The 23332-nt window shown below is 40.1% G+C and overlaps 1 protein-coding gene across 3 annotated transcripts in view; it reads left to right on the top strand.

Annotated features, from left to right (window-relative positions):
• The window catches only part of mroh1 (maestro heat-like repeat family member 1), a 37478-nt gene that overhangs the window by 4233 nt on the left and 9913 nt on the right, over window positions 1-23332 (top strand). For 2 of the 3 annotated variants that reach the window (XM_078171935.1, XM_033640508.2), the window contains exons 6-35: window positions 2180-2278; window positions 2487-2638; window positions 3405-3545; window positions 3665-3757; window positions 10874-10952; window positions 11333-11446; window positions 11672-11745; window positions 11906-12028; window positions 12506-12613; window positions 12866-13010; window positions 13468-13508; window positions 14007-14148; window positions 14374-14426; window positions 14668-14775; window positions 15259-15378; window positions 15525-15647; window positions 15760-15906; window positions 16935-16961; window positions 18977-19099; window positions 19201-19280; window positions 19416-19557; window positions 20204-20299; window positions 20809-20913; window positions 21167-21302; window positions 21518-21630; window positions 21825-21977; window positions 22151-22207; window positions 22417-22514; window positions 22661-22826; window positions 23120-23289. In XM_078171935.1, coding sequence (XP_078028061.1) covers window positions 2180-2278; window positions 2487-2638; window positions 3405-3545; window positions 3665-3757; window positions 10874-10952; window positions 11333-11446; window positions 11672-11745; window positions 11906-12028; window positions 12506-12613; window positions 12866-13010; window positions 13468-13508; window positions 14007-14148; window positions 14374-14426; window positions 14668-14775; window positions 15259-15378; window positions 15525-15647; window positions 15760-15906; window positions 16935-16961; window positions 18977-19099; window positions 19201-19280; window positions 19416-19557; window positions 20204-20299; window positions 20809-20913; window positions 21167-21302; window positions 21518-21630; window positions 21825-21977; window positions 22151-22207; window positions 22417-22514; window positions 22661-22826; window positions 23120-23289 — 3328 coding nt within the window. The remainder of the gene's footprint in view (window positions 1-2179; window positions 2279-2486; window positions 2639-3404; window positions 3546-3664; window positions 3758-10873; window positions 10953-11332; window positions 11447-11671; window positions 11746-11905; window positions 12029-12505; window positions 12614-12865; window positions 13011-13467; window positions 13509-14006; window positions 14149-14373; window positions 14427-14667; window positions 14776-15258; window positions 15379-15524; window positions 15648-15759; window positions 15907-16934; window positions 16962-18976; window positions 19100-19200; window positions 19281-19415; window positions 19558-20203; window positions 20300-20808; window positions 20914-21166; window positions 21303-21517; window positions 21631-21824; window positions 21978-22150; window positions 22208-22416; window positions 22515-22660; window positions 22827-23119; window positions 23290-23332) is intronic. The other variant, XM_078171936.1, reaches the window with a different exon arrangement.

Below are 23332 nucleotides of genomic sequence, written 5' to 3'. Positions count from 1 at the left end.
CACACGCACGCACGCACGCACGTACGCACACACACACACACACACACACACACACACAAACAACCGGGAAATCAGAACTTCCTCACAAGGCAGGTATTCAGAGGGGTTGAGAAAGATATAAACCTGTTAAACCCAGCTAAAAACAGTATTTATAGGACAAAAAGTTTGCACAGCACCTACTAGGTTTGTTTAGGAGCAGTGTCAGGTGGTTTGGAAATTGTGAGGTCTGAACCTTCTGCAGTTAGAATTGTTCAGAGCCACTGAACTGATTAACTTATTATAATTGATTAGTGTCAGATATGTAAAGCCTGATTTATTTTCAATCCTATGCCCTGCTGTCAAAGTTGCCCCACCCACTAACTTAAAACCCCCATAAAACTCCAACTCCAAATTCTCCACCCTACAACTAAAGGATTAGGATGTAATTCAAACGTGCAGGAATCGGTGTTGGGGCTGATCAAGGCATTTTTTAACTGATCGGGATTTGCTATGTTGAGCTGTATGGAGCCCTGTCCAATCCTTTTTTTTTCTGTTTTTATTCACAGAACTTTAATGCACAGCAGCACAAGTGCAGCTGTCATCAGCCCTTCAACTCAACATTCGTGACAGCTTGTACAGGGGATGCATTTTTTTTATGACTTATCAGTTTTATTAAAGCCCAACATTAAACATATTTAAGGGTGTGGCCGCTTGAATGACAGGCCGTCTGCGAAGCATCGCCACAGTCTATAAGTTAGATCCACCCCTCATTGCTCCACAGCTCCAGTCTTTTGTCCAGATATGGTCAATTCTGGCTCCAAAAAAAAACCAATAGGGAGATGGCAGTAATGCTGAACTCAAGCTTCAGAACAGCAGTTCACAAACCAATGGGTGATATCATGGAAGCTACATCCATTACTTATGCAGTCTACAGGCAAAACACCACCTGTCATAACAACAGCAAAACACAATAGGAGACTGTTAATTCATGTTATTTACCTAAGTTATGAGTGTGAGTTCTTTGCATTTGTTGTTATCTGTGGCTTATGGTGTTTCAGCACGGGTGGAGTTGAGCCCCTGCTCAGAGACGAGACAATGACAACCACACTCACCACGCCATTGCAAGTGCAACAAAATCCCCACGAGCTAAAAGCTAATGAGTAATTTTTTTTATGTATTTCATTCAAAAGAAGTACAGTCAGCGATAATAAACACAGTTCATTCCGATAACTCAGGCAAAGGCTGCACAGAAGGGTTCCCACAGTCATGGAAAACCTGGAAAAATCTCTTTTTTCCAGGCTCGGAAAAGTCATTGAACTGGTGTTGAGTGTAATGAAATTATTGCAGTAATCTCCCCCAGATACTGCTCCACAGTGTGTAACATAACAGAAATTATATTTTCTAACGTTTGTTGAAGTAGCAGCTCTAATATGGAACAATGTGTGGCAATGTTTTGATTACCATCACAAACGTTCCTGTAAATTTTCCCCATGTTCTGTCTCTTCCATGTGTGCCAATTAGCTAAATTATGTTTGAATAGATTTGAATCTGATATGTTTGAATAAGCGGGCAAGTGGGGCAAGAAAAATAATGTTGTGACTGTGTGATTTGACATGTTTCCATACCTATGCTATGTTTGAATTGCACTACATTTTTGAGATGAAGCAATAAATGAAGCCTTGGGTGTTCACGTGTGTCTCAGCGTGCCAATTTGCACTTTGGTTTTGTTTTAACTCCTCTGAAAGTAGAGGGTTGTAGTTCATGCATTTGCATCTTTATTATGTTAAAAACATAATGAAATAAAATCAAGACTTGATATGAGCAGATACCAAATGATTAAATAATATTAAGAGATTCAGATCTGGATCAGGGTCTAAAAGATCTGCAGCAGCACATTGGTTATTGTGTGTAGTGTTGCATGGATTTATTTTGCATAGCACAGCATGTTTAGAGGAAGTACTGCCAGTTTCAGTAGCTGTAAATCATTAACCAGTACAGAGATACTTTGAAATTCTATTTATTTTGATACATAATTTTAACAAATATATTCTCTATGCTTTTCTTTTTAATGTTTGTACATTATCTCTTAGTATTGGTATTATCAGTGTAAAAAAGCATTACAGTCTATGTCTCCCTGCTTTACAGAGGAATTGTCAAAGAATAATGTAACTTTAACACTGTATTCGTCCTTGTTCTCTAGTTTATGGAATGGTACCCTTTCTCAATGCTATTCTGGGCACCATGTTGCCCATGTTAAGCATGGCCAAACAAGACAACATGAAGTGGGTCTTCTCTTCTGGTAAGAAGTTCCCTACACGCTTTTTTTTTTAACATTTTCATAATTGTTGAAATATATTAACCCCCCTTCAAACAACACTGCCTGCAGATATTCACCTCCAAAAACATAAAACTTCCTCCCTTTAGTCTTTCTTACACTTTTATTATTGCATTGTTTTCTTCTCTCCATAATTTCCCTCGCCCACTGTTTTTTGTTTCTCTTCCTGCAGCTCTGTGTCATTTCAGCGACAGTATCTTGGAGTACCTCGCCAACCTGGACAAAGCTCCAGACCCCACAGTCAGAAAAGACACGTTCTCTAGTGAAATCTACACTGCTTTCGACATCCTCTTTAATAATTGGTTACAAAGCAGGGAATCTAAGGTAAGGTTGCTCTAGCTCAGTGTTGGGGGTTGAGCAGGAGGGTTTGACATACAGTGGAGAATGAAACCCACAAAGTGGTGTTCAGGTAGTATCTAAAGAAGATGAGTAAATAGAGAAGCTAAGGTAAGACCACTAAATCTTGTCATTTTTAATTTTGGATGCAAAGATGTAGACGGCAGTCTAAAAGGCATACTTTGAAAAAGCACTGCAAGGTAAAACAATAAGTGATGCATAAAAATCACCACAAATTAAAATGTGATCTGTCTATCCAGGCCATGGGAACTGCTACTTACTAGTATAGTAATTATATGTGTTTATATTTGGCCTATTCTTGGCCATGTTAACCAAGTCTAACAAGTTAACTGCAATGTCTTCATGCTGCAGTACAGATGACAGGGAACCTGCTACAACTTAGGCATGGAATATGCCAACAAATATTTCAGTACAAACAAACGCATAAACTCTGGAGAACAGATTATCTCAGGAGGATATCATATAGTGTTTTGTTTTATGGTCCATTTCTCCGAACTGTGATGAGATGGCCACCAAGCAGATTTTGATTTTTGCAGTCCTTTAATGAATGACCTATTAGTTGTGTTATCTTCTGAGTGACAGTTTCTTTTATATGTATTCTTGTGACTAGTGTTTCCCTTTTTACTCCTTCCCTATTTACACACATCTAGATGCTGTTACATTTTTGCGAATCACCTCCTCTCTTTCATAGCTGTAATCTAATGTACTATCTTTCTGTCGTTGTGTGTTCTAGTTGAGGCTAACAGTGGCTGAGGCAGTGGGCTCTATGTGCCATCTGATGGCCAGCGATAAACTGGAGGAGCAGATTCCTAAACTCATTCCTGCCATCCTGTCCCTGTACAAGAAAAACAATGAGCACTATGTGATTAGCAAGGTGGGTATGGGCTGCAGCATGAACGCAGTGGTCTGCCTATTATGGATTTTGTAACTATCACTCTCTCAAAACTGCCTCCTGGCTTTAATAGGGATTAAATTCTTGTTTTCTCCACTCAGAGTCTGTGCCAAGTTCTTGATGCTTCTGTCACCATGGGCAGCAGGGTGCTGGAGACACAGCTGGACAATCTACTTACTGCACTGCATCAACAGGTACACATGAAGTACATACTAAATTTAACACTGTAGATTTAACTGAACCAGGTGACACGTAACATACAGCGGGTAAAATAAATATTGAACACGTCGCCATTTTTCTCAGTAAATATATTTCTAAAGGTGCTATTGTCATGAAATTTTCACCAGATGTCGGTAACAACCCATGCAATCCACGCATGCAAAGAAACCAAAATAAATAATTTCAGAAATTAAAGTTATGTGTAATAAAATGGAATGACACAGGGAAAAAGTATTGAACACGCTTACTGAAATTTATTTAATACTTCGTACAAAAGCCTTTGTTGGTAATGACAGCTTCAAGACGCCTCCTGTATGGAGAAACTAGTCGCATACATTGCTCAGGTGTGATTTTGGCCCATTCTTCCGCACAAACAGTCTTCAAATCTTGAAGTTTCCGTGGGCCTCTTCTGTGAACTCTGATCTTTAGTTCTTTCCACAGATTTTCTATTGGATTCAAGTCAGGTGATTGGCTGGGCCATTCTAGCAGCTTTATTTTCTTTCTCTGAAACCAGTTGAGAGTTTCCTTGGCTGTGTGTTTGGGATCATTGTCTTGCTGAAATGTCCACCCTCGTTTCATCTTCATCATCCTGGTAGATGGCAGCAGATTTTTATCAAGAATGTCTCGGTACATTTTTCCATTTATCCTTCCTTCAATTATATGAAGTTTGCCAGTGCTGTATGCTGAAAAACAGCCCCACACCATGATGTTCCCACCTCCAAACTTCACTCTTGGTATGGTGTTTTTGGGGTGATGTGCAGTGCCATTTGACCTCCAAACATGGTGTGTATTATGGCATCCAAAGAGTTCAATTTTGGTCTCATCTGACCAGACTATATTCTCCCAGTATTTCACAGGCTTGTCTAAATGTTGTGCAGCAAACTTTAAACTTGCTTCAACATGCTTTTTCTTCAGCAATGGAGTCTTACATGGTGAGCGTCCATCCAGGCCATGGCGGTTGAGTGCATTACTTATTGTTTTCTTTGAAACAATTGTACCTGCTAATTCTAGGTCTTTCTGAAGCTCTCCACAAGTGGTCCTTGGCTCTTGGACAACTCTTCTGATAATTCTTTTCATTCCTCTGTCAGAAATCTTGCGAGGAGCACCTGGTCATGGCCGGTTTATGGTGAAATGATGTTCTTTCCACTATGGCCCCAACAGTGCTCACTGGAACATTCAGAAGTTTAGAAATCCTTCTGTAACCAATACCATCAGTATGCTTTGCAACAATAAGGTTGCGAAGGTCTTGAGACAGCTCTTTGGTTTTACCCATCATGAGATGCTTCTTGTGTGACACCTTGGTAATGAAACACCTTTTTATAGGCCATCATTTGGGACTGAACCAGCTGATATTAATTTGCACTGACAAGTGGCAGGATTGCTTTCTAATTACTGATAGATTTCAGCTGGTGTCTTGGCTTTCCATGCCTTTTTGCACCTCCCTTTCGTCATGTGTTCAATACTTTTTCCCTGTGTCATTTCACATTATTACACATAACTTAATTTATAGGCATCTATGGTTTGATTTCTTTGCATGTGTGGATTGCATGGGTTGTTACCGACATCTGGTGAAAATTTCATGACAATAGCACCTTTAGAAATATAGTTACTGAGAAAAATGGTGACGTGTTCAATATTTATTTTACCCGCTGTAGATGCTCATAAAGGGGGAGCTGGGCGGAAATCATGCTCATAGAGACTGTGCTCCTCCTGTAGTTATAGATCAGTGGCGATTTCTCTAAGACTGCAAGGGAAGCTCAGCTTCCCCTAAAATGTCAAAAAATAAGTGGTCAAATACAGTCAGGTCCATAATTATTTGGACAATGATACAGTTGTCGTCATTTTGGCTCTGTACACCACCACAATGGGTTTTAAATGAAACAATGAATACCTGCTTAAAGTGCAGACTCTCAGCTTTCATTTAAGGCTTTTTTCAAAAATGTAGTATGAACCGTGTAGGAATTACAACCATTTCTTCACACAGTCCCCCAACTTTAAGGGCTCATAAGTATTTGGACAAACTAACATAATCATCAATTAAACAGTCAGTTTTAATACTTGGTTGCAAATCCTTTACAGTCAATGACTGCCTGAAGTGTTGGACACATAGGCATCATCAGATGCTGGGTTTCTTCCCTGGTGATGCTCTGCCAGCCCTTTACTGTAGCCGTCTGCACTTCCTGCTTGTGTTTTGGGTGTTTTGCCCTCAGTTTTGGCTTCAGCAAGAGAAACGCATGCTCAGTTGGATTCAGGTCAGATGATATGACTTGGTCATTGCAGAACATTCCACTTCTTTGCCTTAAAAATGTCTTTGGTTGCTTTTGCAGTATGCTTCAGGTCAATGTCCATCTGCACTGTGAAGCATCGTCTAATGAGTTTTGAAGCATTTGGTTGAATCTGAGCAGATAATGGTGCCCCAAACTCTTTAGCTTTCATCCTGCTGCTCTTGTCAGCAGTCACATCATCAATAAATACAAGAGAACCAGTTCCGCTGGCAGCCATACATGGCCATGACATAACAGTACCTCCACCATGCTTCACTGATGAGGTGGTGTGCATTGGATCATGAGCAGTTCCTTCCCTTCTTCCTTCTCTTGTCTTCCCATCATTCTGGTAGTTGATCTTTGTTTTATCTGTCCATAGTATGCTGTTCCACAACTGTACAGGCTTTTTAGATGGTTTTTGACAAACTCTAATCTGGTCTTCCATTTTTAAGGCTAACCAATGGTTTGCATCTTGTGATAAACCCTCTGTATTTATTCTAGTGAAGTCTTGTCTTGCTTACAAGAGCAGCAGGATGAAAACTGAAGTGTTTGGGGCTACATTATCTGCTCAGATTCAACCAAATGCTTCAAAACTCATTGGACGATGCTTCACAGTGCAGATGGACATTGACCTGAAGCATACTGCAAAAGCAACCAAAGACATTTTTAAGGCAAAGAAGTGGAATGTTCTGCAATGGCCAAGTTATATCATCTGACCTGAATCCAATTGAGCATGCGTTTCTCTTGCTGAAGCCAAAATTGAGGGCAAAACATCCAAAACACAAGCAGGAAGTGCAGACGGCTACAGTAAAGGGCTGGCAGAGCATCACCAGGGAAGAAACCCAGCATCTGATGATGCCTATGTGTCCAACACTTCAGGCAGTCATTGACTGTAAAGGATTTGCAACCAAGTATTAAAACTGACTGTTTAATTGATGATTATGTTAGTTTGTCCAAATACTTATGAGCCCTTAAAGTTGGGGGACTGTGTGAAGAAATGGTTGTAATTCCTACACGGTTCATACTACATTTTTGAAAAAAGCCTTAAATGAAAGCTGAGAGTCTGCACTTTAAGCAGGTATTCATTGTTTCATTTAAAACCCATTGTGGTGGTGTACAGAGCCAAAATGACGACAACTGTATCATTGTCCAAATAATTATGGACCTGACTGTATGTACTCTTGTGTTTTCATTTCATTGACTAAAAATGCCCTAGAACGCGTTCAGCTTTTGTTCAGAATCAGCTACTGATCACAGGTCACTGACGCGACTTTCTTCTCATTCATTCCTGTAGCGTCACAGTGCATTAAACGGTGTTGAAGCTCAGCGTCCAAAGACTTTAATGGGGAAGCATAGAGTGGGTTGTTCCACTGCAGCAAAACTAGACAGTCATTGGATAAATGCTCAGTTTTGTCCCGCCCATCGGACGCTCAGCGTCTCTGGGGGTCTATGGGGCAGTGAGCTGGCCTCGGCTGGCCTGGACGCTGGGCTTCTGCATAATGATTGGATGATCTGTCTGAGGCTGAATCCCTTTTTGATTGACAGCGAAATGAGCGAATCAGCGATCTTGAAATATAAAGCACCACCGGATCATTTTTCAAGTTTCATTCCGTTGTTCCGAGTTGATCTGGAGACTTTTCCAATCCTCTTAGTGACTTTTTCTTTGTTAAAAACGACTAGCGACAAATCTAGCATCTTTTTCTGGTGTTATTGGAGACTGTACTCGTGTTTGGAGACTCTGACTTCTGTCGCTCTGCAGTTACTGTCCCCAACGAGCAGCGGGTGCTGCTGTGAGTCCTTCCATCGTCCCAAAGCACACACAGGCGGCCACACTAGCCTGGCGCAGCAGCCCCAGCTAGTGAGTGAGCGAGCTAGCCAGCTGCACATAATGGCAGACGATTTGAATATTGTCGACCGGATTTTGGCGAAACCATAGATAGTCCTCCTTACGAGGAGAAACTTAGAGTTAAACAGCAGGGCAGATCAACGCCTCAGATTGATTTGGTGCAAAGGGTGGGGAAAAGTAATCTTTGAGGTGTGTTTTGCTGTGGTTCTATGGCATGAGTGTGGTTGAAAAACAGCTTCAATTAAATGCTCCTTTTATAAGTTACTGCCTCGCTACAATATGACAACTATTATGATGTAAACTTAAAGTGAGCTTCCCCTGTTTGAAAGACCAGCAGCCGCCACTGTTATAGATATACAGTGGTGGAAAAAAGTTTTCGGACACCCATAAAATTTTTACACAGTCTCAAAAATTATCATGAAATATTTGTGGAAAAATCTTTTTTGTGTTTCAAAAGGTGTGGCTGCATTAGACAGATACAAACAAATACAAATTATATTTTTTTGTTTATTGTTTACAAGAAAAACTAACAAAACTAAATTCTTGACAGTTTCAATATGTCAGTTCTCAACATTGCCGGTATCAAAGTCAACAAATAACAGAGAATGTGTTCAAAACTGAACAAAAAATAAATAAACCATCACATCATCAAATTAATATTTAGTAGTTCTGTCATTGGCACGTAGTAGAGCTCTAATCCTGGCTGGCATGTTCCCCACGAGCCTTTCACACTGTTGAGGGGTAATCTTGTCCCATTCTTCTTGAATTACTGCTTTTAATTCTTCTAAATTCTTTGGTTTATGCTTTGAAACAGACCTTTTGATAATCCACCACAGATTTTCAATGGGGCTCATGTCCAGGGATTGAGCTGGCCACTCTAAGACCTGGATACTGTGCTCCTGCAGCCAAGTTCTACTGGCCTTGGATGTGTGGCAAGGGGCATTATCTTGTTGAAACATCCAGTTTTTACCTCGATGGAACAGTGCACGCGCAGAAGGGAGCATGTGGGTTTCGAGAATGGTACAATACTTGGTAGAGTTCAATGTGCCATCACAGACAGTGAGATGACCAACACCAGCAGCACTCATGCATCCCCAAACCATGATACTGCCTCCACTATGCTTGACAGTAGGTACTGTACATGCTGGAGATAATGCTTCGCCTGGCCTTCTGCGTACCCTCACATTAGTAGGAGGAAGATAAAGCTGGAAACTGGACTCATCTGACCACAAAATCTTCTTCCAATTCCTGGCTGTCCAGTTCTTGTGTGCCTGGGCCCAACGACGCCGGGCTAACCTCTGTCTCTCATTGATCAGGGGCTTCTTGATAGCCTTGTAGGACCTTAAGCCATGATCTAAAAGTCGGCCACGTACAGTGCGGGTGGAACACTGGACACCAGTTTGGTTTGACCACTGCTGCTGAAGCTCCTGTGATGTCATTCGGCGGTTTTGCCTGCACATGCGGATCAGGATGCGGTCATTTCTTGCTGAAGAAACCCTTGGACACCCAGATCTTGGTTTGTCTTCCAAGCTGTTGGTTCATCTTTATTTCTGCAGAGTGTATCCAACTGCCGAAGGACTGCATCTGCACTTCCTGGCTATCTGGCGGCAGCTGTACCCTTCCTGGCTGAGAATCTTTATCTTCAGGCGTGTTTCCTGCGTTAGGTTCCTTGTTTTAGCCATTTTTGTGTCTGAAGAACTTTCAAATGTGCTGGCTTTATGTAGACACGAAGCTTGGCAACAAAAATTGTGTCTTTTAATAAAAAGAACGACCTTCATCACTGGTACCAAAATGACCCAATACTCAAAATTTCTTATGTATTTTTATGGAACCAATCAATTTTAAGTTTTAATGGCTTTTTTAGGATTTATTTAGTATTTTGGCTGTGATTGTACTAAAAGAAATTGCATTTGAAGACCTAAGAGTGATTCTTAATGCAATATTTCACAAATGCATGGGGTGTCCGAAAACTTTTTTCCACCACTGTACATCCAGACCAGGTAGTGTTGACCAGACTTTTAAGCACTCTTACACAGGTATTCTGAATGCAGTGTGCAGCATTAGTTAATATGCGTCTTTAGCTTCTGTTGTGATAAATTTCTGAGTGAAACAGAAAATTTGAGCAGTGTACTCTCAGGGCCGTTTCATAGTCGACGCATGCGTCGCGAGCGACGCGAGCAATGCACTTCCTTTCATAGTCAACACATTGAACGCAAGCAACGCAGGCAACACTTGTGGGAGCGCCCAGTAACACACCTTGAGCAAACCGCAATAGAAGACTCAACAAACACTTCTGCATTATATCAGCTTTACCTGGGTCCGTCTGGTCTGACAGCAGTCAGTTGCCGTCTGTGCAGCACTTTCTATCACAAGACTGGCTCTCTGTCAAACCAACTGTAAGGCACTTTTTGTGTCTCAGTCTTCCTGCTTCGTGACATGACTCACCACATTGAAAGCACAAATCTGTGGCTAAATTGTGGGCATACTGGAGTTCTTCTTTTGCATCCTGTATCCACTATATGCTGCTTTCATTTACTTGTGTCAAATGACTGTTTGATGAGAGTCACTGTTGTCAGATGTTTTCATAATCTCATGACTCGGCTGACGCTTGGCTCTGTGTCTTGACTATTTCGACATTTTACCACAATGACTCTGCCAGTGTTAATGTGTTTATGATAAGGGTTGTTAGATGGGGACAGAGAGTATTTCACCAGACTGTTACAGGGGCAGTGCCTGTTACAACAGCTACAGTTATTGTTTCTATTGCAATCAGACACAAAGTTTTACAACTGTTTGTAAATACTAAACTGTGCATGTACACATCTGAATCTGGCAGAAGTTGTTAGAATTTGAAGAGGTGACTTTGAAAAGTGTGGTGCTTAACAGATCTCATATCATAGCGTATAATTATGTGTAAGGGTTCACAAGCTGACACGTGGCAGTCACAGAGATCAGTTTAACATTTCCTTTCTCTCCTCCAGGTGTCTGCACCTATTGATTACAGTAACCCTCCTACTGTCAAGAACCACAACGAGGTCCTGCGCTGCTTCAGCTTACTAGGTACTGAAGCTCTTCAGCTGTTTGTGTGTGTATCTGTGTGTCAGATTTGCTCGTTGTTGCCACTGCATTAAATTCTGATAATTTTGAAGAGAGTTGTGTGACAAAGTTTGTGGTGACCAGGTTAAGGGGTGATAGCTGAATGTTGTCCAACAGCTCCAGACCTTTCTATGTGTTCTAGATCTATGGAGTCACAAGAAAAGTAATACGATCATCCATTAGTACGCTAGACTCTGTCCACCACGACATAATCATATTAACTGTGACAGGCAGTCTACTTCTCTGCCCTTCTCTTTCCTGTGTTTTGCTCTTGTTTTTGTTTATCTGATAGTTTACATATTTTATTGCCTTTTTCGACCTCCTTTTCACTCCTTTCCCTGCAGCGAACTCCTTTCCAGACCGGATGGTCATGTTTGTTCTTCAGAAGTTGGAGAACAGTAATGAGCGAAGCAGGATGGGCTCCCTGGCTGTCCTTCGGCACCTCATCAACTCCAGCAGTGAGAAAATACACCAAGTGACCCCAGCTCATTCCATACACACTTATCTGTTAAAGCACAGCCACCAGTGATTGATTTGGCATAAGTCATTCAGCGTGATTGATTTGGCATAAGTCATTCAGCATGCCCTGAATTATGTCAAAGTCATGCAGAATACAAAATCCTACTTTATGTATCTGTTAATCTTTTCTTGTCTAGTTATTTGTGTTGTTGTGTGTCTTGCAGCTTCCACAATGGACAGCAAGAAGCTGCTTATTTTGGCCAGCATCAGACAACCCATGGCTGACCACAGCAACAAGGTAACACACATGCAGACACACACAGAGTCTCTATGTGACTATTCTGCTCAATCACAATCTCTTTAACATTTTTATTAACAGTTTAGTTAAGTGGGTTTTTTTTCAGATAATCATGATGTTGTTATGTCTCACACTCTGTCTGGCTCTCTCTCTGTCCCAGGTCAAGAAGCGTGTTGTCCAGGTGATCAGTGCGATGGCTCATCACGGCTACCTGGAGTTAGATGGAGGGGAGTTACTGGTTCGATTCATCGTTCAACACTGTGCCTTACCTGACACATATCGGGTACAACTTCTTTTGTGTTAAATATTTGATAAGTGGATTTGTGTGGAAGTTGTGTCTCATAACCATTTTATTCATTTATGTATAATCTTGCATAATGTGCCTCGTGTGATGAAAGAAGCTTGAGTGGTACTTAAACATTACTGCTCAAGTAATTTCAATAATCTCCATCTAATGTTTACCAAAGCTAATAAATGACAAAAAATTGAAGAAAATAATTAAGCAAACAAACACATACATAAGGTCAGTGGACAATATGGAAAATACACACCAACTAATATGTTACCAGTGCAACAGATAATGCATAAGTGTTTCACATCTGAAGCTAAAGCCTTTGAAAGAAGTCCTAGACAAGGCTTGCAAATAAACTGACTAGTTGTCAAAACTTCTGCATCACAGGAGGACATCTATTGATTGATTGATTAATGGGATGGAATATAAAACATTTATCTGTATATGAATGTGTTTGTGTGTCTCCAGCGAGGCCATAAGCCCATAGATCCAGAGGAGGTGACTAATGAGGCACTGAGGACGATGTGTGACAACACTCTTCATCTCCTGACTACCACTGTTGGACGACTAGCTGATGTACGTAGAGACTATCTACATGTCTATTCATCTGTCTGATCTGTTCATGACTGAGTCATTTGTCATCCCAAAATCATGCAACTGCTGACATCGTTGCAGATGTTTGTTTTACTGCAGTTGGATGTTCTGAAGTTTGAGTTTTATAATGATTTAGTTGAGATCAGGTATGTGTCAGTTAACAGCAGTTGTTGTCCACTGGGTGTTTTAGGTGAACAATGCTCAGACGCATAACATGTAATTTCTTGTTTGTAGGTGCTATGGCCAAAGCTGCTGTACTATCTGACCCCTTCACAATACAGCAACGCTACCACTCCTCTGTGTAAGAGTCTGATAGTGCTGGGCAACAAGAAGAAAAGTAGCCAGGAGCCCAGCTTCAACATAGACTTTACACAGGAAGGTAAGAGGAACATTTACTGACCAGGTGCATCTCTGTGAAGGTCATCTGCTGTGTGTGTGTTCCATGTTAGATATAAATCAGCTATAAAGAGCACATTGCAATGTGAAACAGGGCTGCAGTTAATGGTTGTTTTTATTATTGATTTATTGTAGATTATTTTCTAGATTAATCGTTTGGTTTATAAAACACCCGATAACAGTGAAAAATGTCCAAAGTCCAAGGTGATGTCTTTAAATGTCTTGTTTGTCAGTCAGTAACCCAAAGGTATCCAGTTTGATTTGATACAAAACAGAGACCAGCAGGAAAAATTACTTTTAACAGTTAATTATTATCAAAATAGTTGACAATTATTTTTCTGCAGACTGACTAATTGTTCCAGCTCTAATTTGAAAGTTACTATTCCTCTTGTTCTGTGTGATCTATGTCAAGCTAAATGTGTCTTACCTCTCTCCTCCAGTGAATCTTCCCTCTCCTCAAACGCTAATGGTCAGACTGCTGGTAAGTAAAACAACTCAATAACACATATACAAACTGGTGACTTTATGTGGAGCCAAAGCTACACACAGACAACTGTGCAAATAGGTTGGATAAACTACTTTTTTTGTGTCTACAGTATAAAACAAAAAGCTTAGAAACATCCAGTTTAATTACTGGGTTGAGGAACTGATTGTAATGAAGTATAATTAATGAATTGCAGCCTCTGGTTTAGACAAAATGTTTGTCATGCCAAATAATCCTTGTAAACTGTCAAGCCTGATTTTCTCTTTAATGCTTCAGTCACAATCTGTGATTATCATTGTATTAATTTCTAGAGCTGCTCTTACTCTACAGTATTCAACATGAAGCAGGGATCTAAGGAGTAACACAGTAATCCTACTCAAGTGGTCACTTTACTTGCTTAAATCAGTAAAAGGTACTTTGTAATTTAAAACGTCTCTGACAGGTATCTGTATGTCTGCATGTGTTTATGTCCTGGGTTGCTTCTGTGTTTTCCAGGTGAATGCAGCGTTCCCATTCAGTAACAGAGGTCATGGAGCTCCGTCCCTCTCTCTCCTTCAAACCCTCAGTGTCAACATCCACCCCAATACAGAGATACTCTGGGAGAAAGAGATACCTCCTCTGCTCTCAGTGTTAGAGGGTATATAAGGAAATAATCTTCTAATCTAGTAATATAATATAAAAATAAAATAATCTAGTCTTTTTTTCTCATAGTGACACTGCAGTAGACATTTATGTCTGCGCCACATGGTTTACAGCAGACATTTGTACGGGGGAGGGTGTCTTGGGACCATTTTCCTTTTCATTCACCACCTACAAAAGTTTTTTTCTCTTTAGTGGTCTGACTGTGTGTTGTTGTTTCCAGAGTCAACGGCAGAGAGCCTGGATGAGAAGCACTGGGAGGAAAAGTTGCTAAAGGTGTGCTTATCTACTGTATCTATGGGAATATTTTTTCATTCACATTATAATGTGTCGGTGTTTTATGTTTGAATAAAACCAAAATGTGGTGATAATAGAAGAATTGTTTCTTAAGCCCATGTTAGAGTGATAATTACCATTTATTTTGTACTAATGGTGTAAATGTTAAGTCTGTATTGATATGAAGATATTTAAATCTAACTTCATTTAATGAAATGTCATTTAAATTTTTTGTCTTCAGCTCTTGTCCAAAACCCTGGCTACTATTGATGATGACAAGTGGGTGAGTCACTTGGCAGTCGAAGCAACAAGATACCTCTCCACGTATAACAACGCCTTAGAGGAGAAGGTGAGCTGATTGAAAGCTATTGCTTTGATATAGTTACCAACATTTGTCCAGTGAAATTAAACAAATAGACATAGTTTTGTGGTGTGTCAAGGTACTAGGGCCCCACAGTAAGCCTAATTTAGTGCTTCATGTTGGTGATAATTGAACTCAAAAAGCTGACAGTGTTGAACTGTGGTTCATCCTTTGGGGCTCATGACCTCCTTAAACAGAGTCATGCCACCCTCATCAAGGGTGAAGTGTAAAGTAGTAAGTTAAAAATTTTAACAAATGTTCTGCAAAATTAAATGGTTGCAATTTGGGATAGTGTGACATTTATGCTATGTGTAGACATTATAACATGATGTTGCAACCTAGTGAGGGGCCCCAACCTGTAGTATGAGAACCACTGATAGGAACGCAGTGTAGATGGGAAACAGTACTAACTACAGTTAAGTACATAGTGTATATGCAAATAATTTACGCAGCATGTTTACATCTCTCTAGAGTTTCCTGTATCGATGTATTGGAGTGACTCTTCAGCAGTGTTTCAATAAGGAGGTGGTTAAAAAACAGCTGCAGGAAATCCTCCTTGCAGCACGACACAATGATGCCGTTGAAAGAGAGGTACCTGCAGATGATGATTTGTCTAATGTTGTGGTTTTGAAAAAAATCAGAAAACATCTCTCAGTATTTGGTATTGTGTTTCACACCAGAACAGATTAAAGCTCTAACTGATGATGGTCTGTGTCTGTGTCATCTGTATCTGTCAGGGAATTGCAATGGGTGTTGGCCTGTGTGCCAACAGCCACTTGGAGGGAACTCTGGCCAAGCTGGAAGAGTTCGGCAAGTCAGACGCCTTCAAGAAGTCACCAAGCATCTTCAATCTTCTCAAAGTACTGGAACCTTTTTGATTAACTTTAACAAATGAAAATCAGGTTGTATTACTTTTGCTGTGATAAAGCATCTGTTGTCTGTCTTCATCTCTCCCTCCTTTCCTGTTTTCAGGAACGTAATGATGTTGAGGTAGAGAAGGTGAAAAGCACATTAATCTTGTGTTATGGTCATGTGGCTCTGAACGCACCTCCAGAAAAGATTCTGACCCGCATTGATCAAGACATCCTGCGCTGCATCAGTAAACACTTCAATACCAAGGTAATGTAAATATTTATTTAACATTGATTTGTGATTAAAAATGGGATGCTCACACAGATTATGTGAATATTATGATTTCAGCCGACTAAAGCTGCCATCTATATTTGGTATTAGGCAGCAAATTTCAAGACTTTTCAATAATGTCGGTTTACTTTTTTTTGCCTCAAGTGCATTTTTACATTATTGTAATTAAATGGACTCTCTGTTAGGTTGGTCACTTAAAGCAGGACTAAATTTAAGAGAGCACTGACCCATTGACGTTGTATGTGTGTAACAGTCATCAGCAGTAAATGGTGAATAACATGTTGCATCACACCTCTTGGGATTTGTCTTTCGTATCTGAGTCAGTATCTCAGTAAACAGATAGGGCCTTGTTTTTGTGGCAGTGCATGACCAGCATACGGTACACAGGTGGAAAGAGAGTCACAAACAGGTGGGAGATTCAGTCAAGTGAGGTCTTTGACTTTGTACTGAGAAAAGATGTCCCACATCTGATTTTGGTGTAACATCTTCCTGGTGCCACTTTGGTAATTTTTTCAACAATAGCAAATAGAAAGTAACAATAACAGAATACTGCTTAAAATATAAATACATTATTTTAATTAAAATATAAGTTCTGTATTTTTCAACCCGGACCTGTCAATTTTTGTCTGCAAAAAGTGCTTGCTTTTGCCATAGACAGTCTCAGATTAGTGTCTGACAACATAATGGAAAGGATTCCTACAGAGGTTGACATTTTTGTTAAAGAGTAAGATCCTTTTTTCGGGGCTCCTGTTGGCTTAGCGGATAGAGCAGGTGTCTCTCTTTCCCCCCATCACACTGAGCCTATCCTATCCAATCTAATAAAGGCAAAAAGCCAAAAAATAATTTTGAAAAAAAGAGTTTGATCTTTTTTGTTTAACCAAAGAAATCACCATCACCAAATGCACCAGACAGTGCTTGAATAAAAATAAGACCCATTAACTTCCTACAGGTAGGACAGCTGTATTTGTATGCTCTCATGACTTTATTACCTCTATTTCATGCAGGTTCTGGGGATTAAAGTAGAGACAAAGGTATTGTCACAGGAGTACGGGCACTGTCTCTATTAATTTCCTTTTTTTACTTACTTATTAACTCTTCATCCTATTTTTATTTTATCCTGCTCTACCTTCTTACTCTTTCTCACTACTCTGCACACTTGTGGTGATATCATCACTAAAATCTTTACTGACAGTCTCAAGGCCAAGAAAACAAAGCTTGATACAAGGCAGCAACTACTTTTTCTATGAGCTTTTTTAGTGCTGTATCTTAGTTGTATTTCACACTGGTAGAGCATTAGATTTTAATGTCTGTTTCTGTAATTTGCCATGGTGGTGGAGCACATGCAGTTTAGTTTGAGGACTTTAATTTTCTTTTTTGAACAATACTGAGTAAAAAACAAACCAAATCTAATGTTGCAGGTGGACTGTAACCTGGCTCGTTCAGATAAGTCAAAATGCTCTACTAAGGTGAAATGTAGCACTTGATACACCATAAAACAGTCGAGTATCAAATGCTCCCCCGTATAGGCTTGAAAGGTGGCTGTTTATAATTTCCACATTGATTGAGAACAGTGGCTATGGTCACCTTGAATTGAGCCTCTCACAGTAGCCCCTAACTCAATTATCACCAAATTTCACACATGAAAAGTATTAAAACATTTTTTTAAGTCACTTTTAGTGCCCACAGGGAGTGTTTGATACTTTCAGCTGGATGTGGGGTGGATTATTATTCTGTTGCACTAATGAAAAATCCATCACATGGTTACCAGATGATGATACCTTGCATCTGAAGCACTATGAGTTTTGAAAGCAGCTGGGATTTCACAAAGCCTGCAGGGGCGAATTAACAAAAAATGGATTGCCACCACTGATAGCACCATGAATTTCTATCCGCCCCATCTCAACATCTGATTCACAATAGATAGGGCACTAATTATGTTGCAGCGCAGACACACCCATAAGTTATGCAGCTGAGTGTAATTTGTCTTTTTTTTGCATCTGATTGCAAATATCCATTTGTAAAGTACTGTAACTGCATGCCACTGTTAGTGCTGATCTTTGTGAATTGGACTGTTTTGGCAATGAGGCTTAATTGTTTCTTTTTTCTTATTTGTGGCAGTTTAGCGGCCGCAAAAGCTGAGCAATCCTTTTGTCAGTTCACCCCTCAGTGTTTCCTCTGGCCATTACTGAACCAAATGTGATGCAAACTATTTTTAAAATGACCAACATTGCTAACATAATGCCAATTACATTACTTATGTCTGTTTAATGAGTTTAAAGGGAAAGGTTCGTGTTAAATATGCATTTAACATTTGCTATATTTGGCTCTTTTTTTAAAGCTTTTACAATGGTGCTGCATTATTTATGCAGTTGTAAGCTGTTAGCACGACTAATGTGATGTGCATAGTTTGGCAAAACCACTGCACAACACCACAAACTGCATCTACATTAAGCTACCGTACCTTCCCTTTTAGATCCATCTCCCTTTGATCTACACATGAGGGCATCTCATTTTTCTTTCTTTCCTTCATTTCTTAACAGTGGATTGTCTTTTAAATGCTCACCAATGACTTACTCTCTCTGTAAAAGGGCTTTGATTATTTCTTGCTAAATCCTAACAGCTCTTGGTGTGTGTTCTGTCACCTCTCAGACCAGAGTCTGCGGGTGGTTTGCTGTTCAACCAATCTCTGATATCTAATCTCTAATCGCACAACTCTGATTTCAAACTTCTCTCCATCCATAGGCATGGAGGATCAATCTACAATATCACTATTGGATTGATTTGATTGAGTGGATTGATTGCTTCATTTTTGTATTGCTGGAATGACTTTGGATTGTGTTTGCTCCACTGACAGTTGTAGGGTTGCATCCACTGAAAGAGGCTGCGGTTGGCCTTGTTGTTTGCATTCCTGACAATTAGGAAAAAGCTATTATCCAATTTTCTTCATATTTAGCCTACTTTTCCTCTTGACTTGAATCTTTTAATCTGTGTTTGTTATTTCATACTTTCCGTGTTGTGTGTATGTATTTGTGTTTTTTTATTTCAGGACCTGACTATGAAACTCAGTTTGGTCCAGAGTGTTGGGCTCATAGCCAAAGCCATCAGTGAGTGTGTGAAGAAACAAGGCTACATCTTCTCACGTAAACAGGAGCTCATTACTGTTATGCTGGTCAGTAATCAGTCATCACAAACAAGTCGTAAATGTTTAATTGCTGATGTGGCAACATTTTTTCTGATCTCTCTCTCTTCTGTCGTATCTGCACTGGTCAGGATTTTATCAAGGCAGAGCCAGCTGATTCTTTGAGGACTCCAGTACGCCATCTTGTGATGACCACCTGTGCCAACCTAATGTATCCTTCAGCTATAATGACAGATGCTTATCACACACATTCACAAAAATCTGAGGTGTCCCTGCATTCTTGCACTAGGGGTTCTGTCATTTGTCCATCTGTCCAGTGTGTTATCCTTGACCTTTAGTGTTTCAGGCCTCTGGACCCTGCGCTGAGTGAAAACGAGAGCTTTGACCTGCTGAAGGTGTGTGTGAACAGTGTGTTCTCCCTGCCAACTGAGACACACACTCCAGAGAAAACCAAAGAAGAGGACATACTGGACCCCAAACAGAGAAAGGTAAAGTAAAGTAGGGCAACATGTGCATGCACACATTATACCTCACAAATCTGCTATATATAATTGAATTATGCCAACACAAATTTTAATGCTCACAACTACAGTGGAAACCACTTGTAATGGTCATAGTTACAGTGATCAGTCGCTTACATGGATCAAAAAGCTTGGGACAGAATCACTCCTATATAGTACTTTGCCTCAAGTTAACCAGTCTGCTTTCAGCTGGCTACCTGAGGCTGCTGCGTGCACATTGAAATCATAGGAAAAAGAAAGTCAGTCACTGAAAAATGTAGTCTCCTCAAAGCTTTTGGCTGCTAGTCATGGAGACAGAAAAAGGAATGTGCACAGGAACAGCACCTAATGCTCGGTCACACAGTGCCCCCATAAGGAAATTGCTGTACTGTGTTTTGAAACACAGTAAACTGCATTAGGAATAAAGAAAAAAAATCTGTTATAATAATCAGCTACTTATAGTAATCGGTATGATCTGCACGGTTGTGATCACTATGAGCTGCTTCCACTGTTTTAACATTTCTTCTTGTGTAGAGGCATGCAAGAACGTTTGAAACATGTACATTTCATAAAATAATTTTGTGTTTTTCTTCTCTTGTCTCTTCTTTCATGTTGTCAAACTAAATATATACAGGCATTGTACAAAGACACGCTGACTGCACTGCAGGAGCTGCTGAAAAGTGTACTGGCCAAGGATCCCACACCTGATGGTCTGCAGAGTGTCTTCAAGGTGAAGCATGGTGTTGCACTAATCAGCTCTTCTTGTCATAGTACTGAGTGTTAGTACTATTTCTATTATTGCAAACTGAGTAGTTAATACTGTGGCTGCAAGCAGTGGTAGCTGTTGCCATCACATTGCTGAACATTGCTGAAGAAGAGAAAATCCTTAACACTAAAACACTTCCCACTTCAGGTGATAGCTTTATTTAGCATTTTTCAGGCCATTTTAAAAATAGTTATTTCGAACATTAGTACTAACAGAGTTGATATCATAACTAAACAAGTAATGTAAGTTTTTTTGCTGTGTCTGGGGATACATAAGTAGTCCTGCTAGCTATTGCTGAATCCCTCCACTTTCTCCTGTGTGTCTCTCCTGTATCCCCATGACTTGTTCAGCTGTCTAATTAAAAAGAATAATTGGCCTCAGTGAGCTGCTACACATCAATAAGTAACTTTCCCAGCTGTATCATACTGCGGCACTGTGTCATCTGACATGACGTGTTTTATTATCCTGCGCAGCACATTGAATCATGGTTGAGCTCTGCACAGGACCACGAGAGAGAGAGAGCTGTCACAGCTACTGCTCACATACTGGCTTACTACCTGGATAACCTGACTGTCAAGGTACACACACACACACACACACACACTTCTGGTTGTTTGTCTTGTTTTGAATTTCTAACATAACCATCCTGAACACACCATAGATGGTAGCTGTGATAACCATGGGTGTATAATTCTTATTTAAACATAATCAATGATCCAAAGTATTAGAATATTTTGTCTTCACTTGATGTTAAAATTAAATATTAAACATTTTGTGTGACAGCCATTTTGTGCCTTTCCTTTCTTTGTATTTCTGTGCATCTTTGTGTAGAACATGGTGTCTTTCCACAACCTTGGAGCTCTGCTGGGTCGACTGTCTCCACGATGCTCTGACCCTCACCCTGCTGTACGCACTGCTGCTGTGGACTGTATATACTCACTGCTTTACATACAGCTACGCTATGAAGGTACAAAGACACAGGGCCATGACCTATTTTACCTTTGTCATATTATTCTATTTTTTTGCAGTCACTTAATGATAATTAGAATAATTATTTCTCATTCAACCTTCATAGTCAAACTATAACCTAGACTTTTTATGTCAACATACAACAACTAGTTTTTGTAAAGCCTGCTGTTTTCACTGAGTCATATTTTTGTCTTTTTCTTTCTTTGTGTGAAGGTTTCTCTCTGGATTACAAGGATGAAGCTGTGGACGGTCTGTTACCCCTAAAAGACAAACTAGAAAACCCTGACCATTCAGTTCTATATAAGGCCTGCTCTGACCTCACCAAGGTACAGTTTGTACCACTTAGCAAGGCTGTCTTAAAATTTGTAATACATGTATTAATTTCTTTTTTTTTCCTGTGTCCACTATTATATAATCATACAGTCAGTGTTGCCTTTTTAATGTTTTTGTCAAGTTAGTAGACATAGTGGTAATCTGTACAGTATAACTGTGTAATTGTGTCCTTCCCTGTGTGTGTCAGGTGATGAGTAAGCGTCTGCCTCAGCAGCAGCTGACGACGCTGGTGTTCATGTTGTTTGAAGGGCTGGTTGACAGTCAGGCAAACTGCTGCAGAGCCTCATCTGTCATCCTTAATACTCTGCTGAAGAACAGAGGAGGGGGACTTCAAGAGCTGGTAGCACACACACACACACACACACACACACACACACACACACACACACATAAACAGACTCTCACACAGCCTTTTGTCATATCTGCTGAGGTCGATAATTATATAGACATTAAATATTTGACGCACACACAGCTGTAGTGGAACACCAACCACAGTGCTTGTTTGTATGTTAGGTCCCAGAGATGCTGGAGGTGCTACACGTGCGTTTGCAGAGCATCACAGAGGAGCAGGTATGAACAGACATCAGTATGGCAATATTCAGCATGAACATTTTATTATTTCATATTATTTTATTTTATTATTCAATATATTTTGATATTAAGATATTTTGTTATTTTTTGTGCTTTGAATAACAAATCATGCAGATCTGATTCTCTATTTTCTGGCTTATTTTGCAACAATGATCTGCTCACTGTGCAATTACATCTTCATTGTTTAGGTGAGAGTGGCAGTGGGACAGACTGTACTAATCCTGGCTTCTCAGCATCTACAGACTGTTATCAATACACTGATTAACCAACCACTTCCTTATGACAGGTAAATATACAAAATCTATGTAAACGACTCTACTTTAGCATGGCCACAAAATGTTTCACTAAGTTAATTCAGTCACCTTATTCTTTGATTGTCACTTTTTTAATGGAAAACCCCAAAACATAAGGTATTTCTGTCTCTCTGTCCAGCTGGACCAGCGAGATGTGGATGGCCTTGGGAGCAGACCCCATTGTAGCCAATCAGATCATTGAGATGGTGATGGAGAAGCTTCTCATCATGGCGCCCTACGTAGACCAGAGGGAGTCAGTCATCAGAGGAGGGACAACAAAGGTGGCCACCAATCAGCCACTGGCTGTAAGTCACAAACACTCACAGACATGTCACTGAATACATTACATCTATTAAGTTAATTAAGTTATTCATACATGATTATATTTAGGCAGATTTTAAAGTAGTAAATGCCCACAAAGGTCTTTGGGTTTTCAGTTTTATGTCTTCTGGCAAGATATAATTGTTAAATTTGGTACTTTTACTATCGATCATTAGCCATTTTCTTTACGCAGTCTGTGTAGACCGTTTTATTGAGAAGGAGCGAGGATGATTCTCATGTTGACCTGCATGTTTGCCTGTGTTTTCTTTATTTCCAGATGACATGTGGTCTCAAAGAACTGCTATTAAATGGCCAGAGTCAGGAGCCGGCAGTCAGTCAGTTCCCTCAGCTCTTCTCCTGTCTCACCGTCAGACTCGGATCAAGTGTTGGGGTCTCAGCACCGAAGGACAACAACACTAAACACACCGCCTCCCTCCATGTAGCAGGGTGGGCATCTTTTTGTCTTCATAGTTAGTAAAATCAAGATGAG

Source organism: Epinephelus lanceolatus, chromosome 10 (genome assembly GCF_041903045.1).
Source record: "Epinephelus lanceolatus isolate andai-2023 chromosome 10, ASM4190304v1, whole genome shotgun sequence".
NCBI lineage: Eukaryota > Metazoa > Chordata > Actinopteri > Perciformes > Serranidae > Epinephelus > Epinephelus lanceolatus.
The sequence above is the reverse complement of the archived record's forward strand: the minus strand, read 5'-3'. Positions and strand labels throughout refer to the sequence as shown.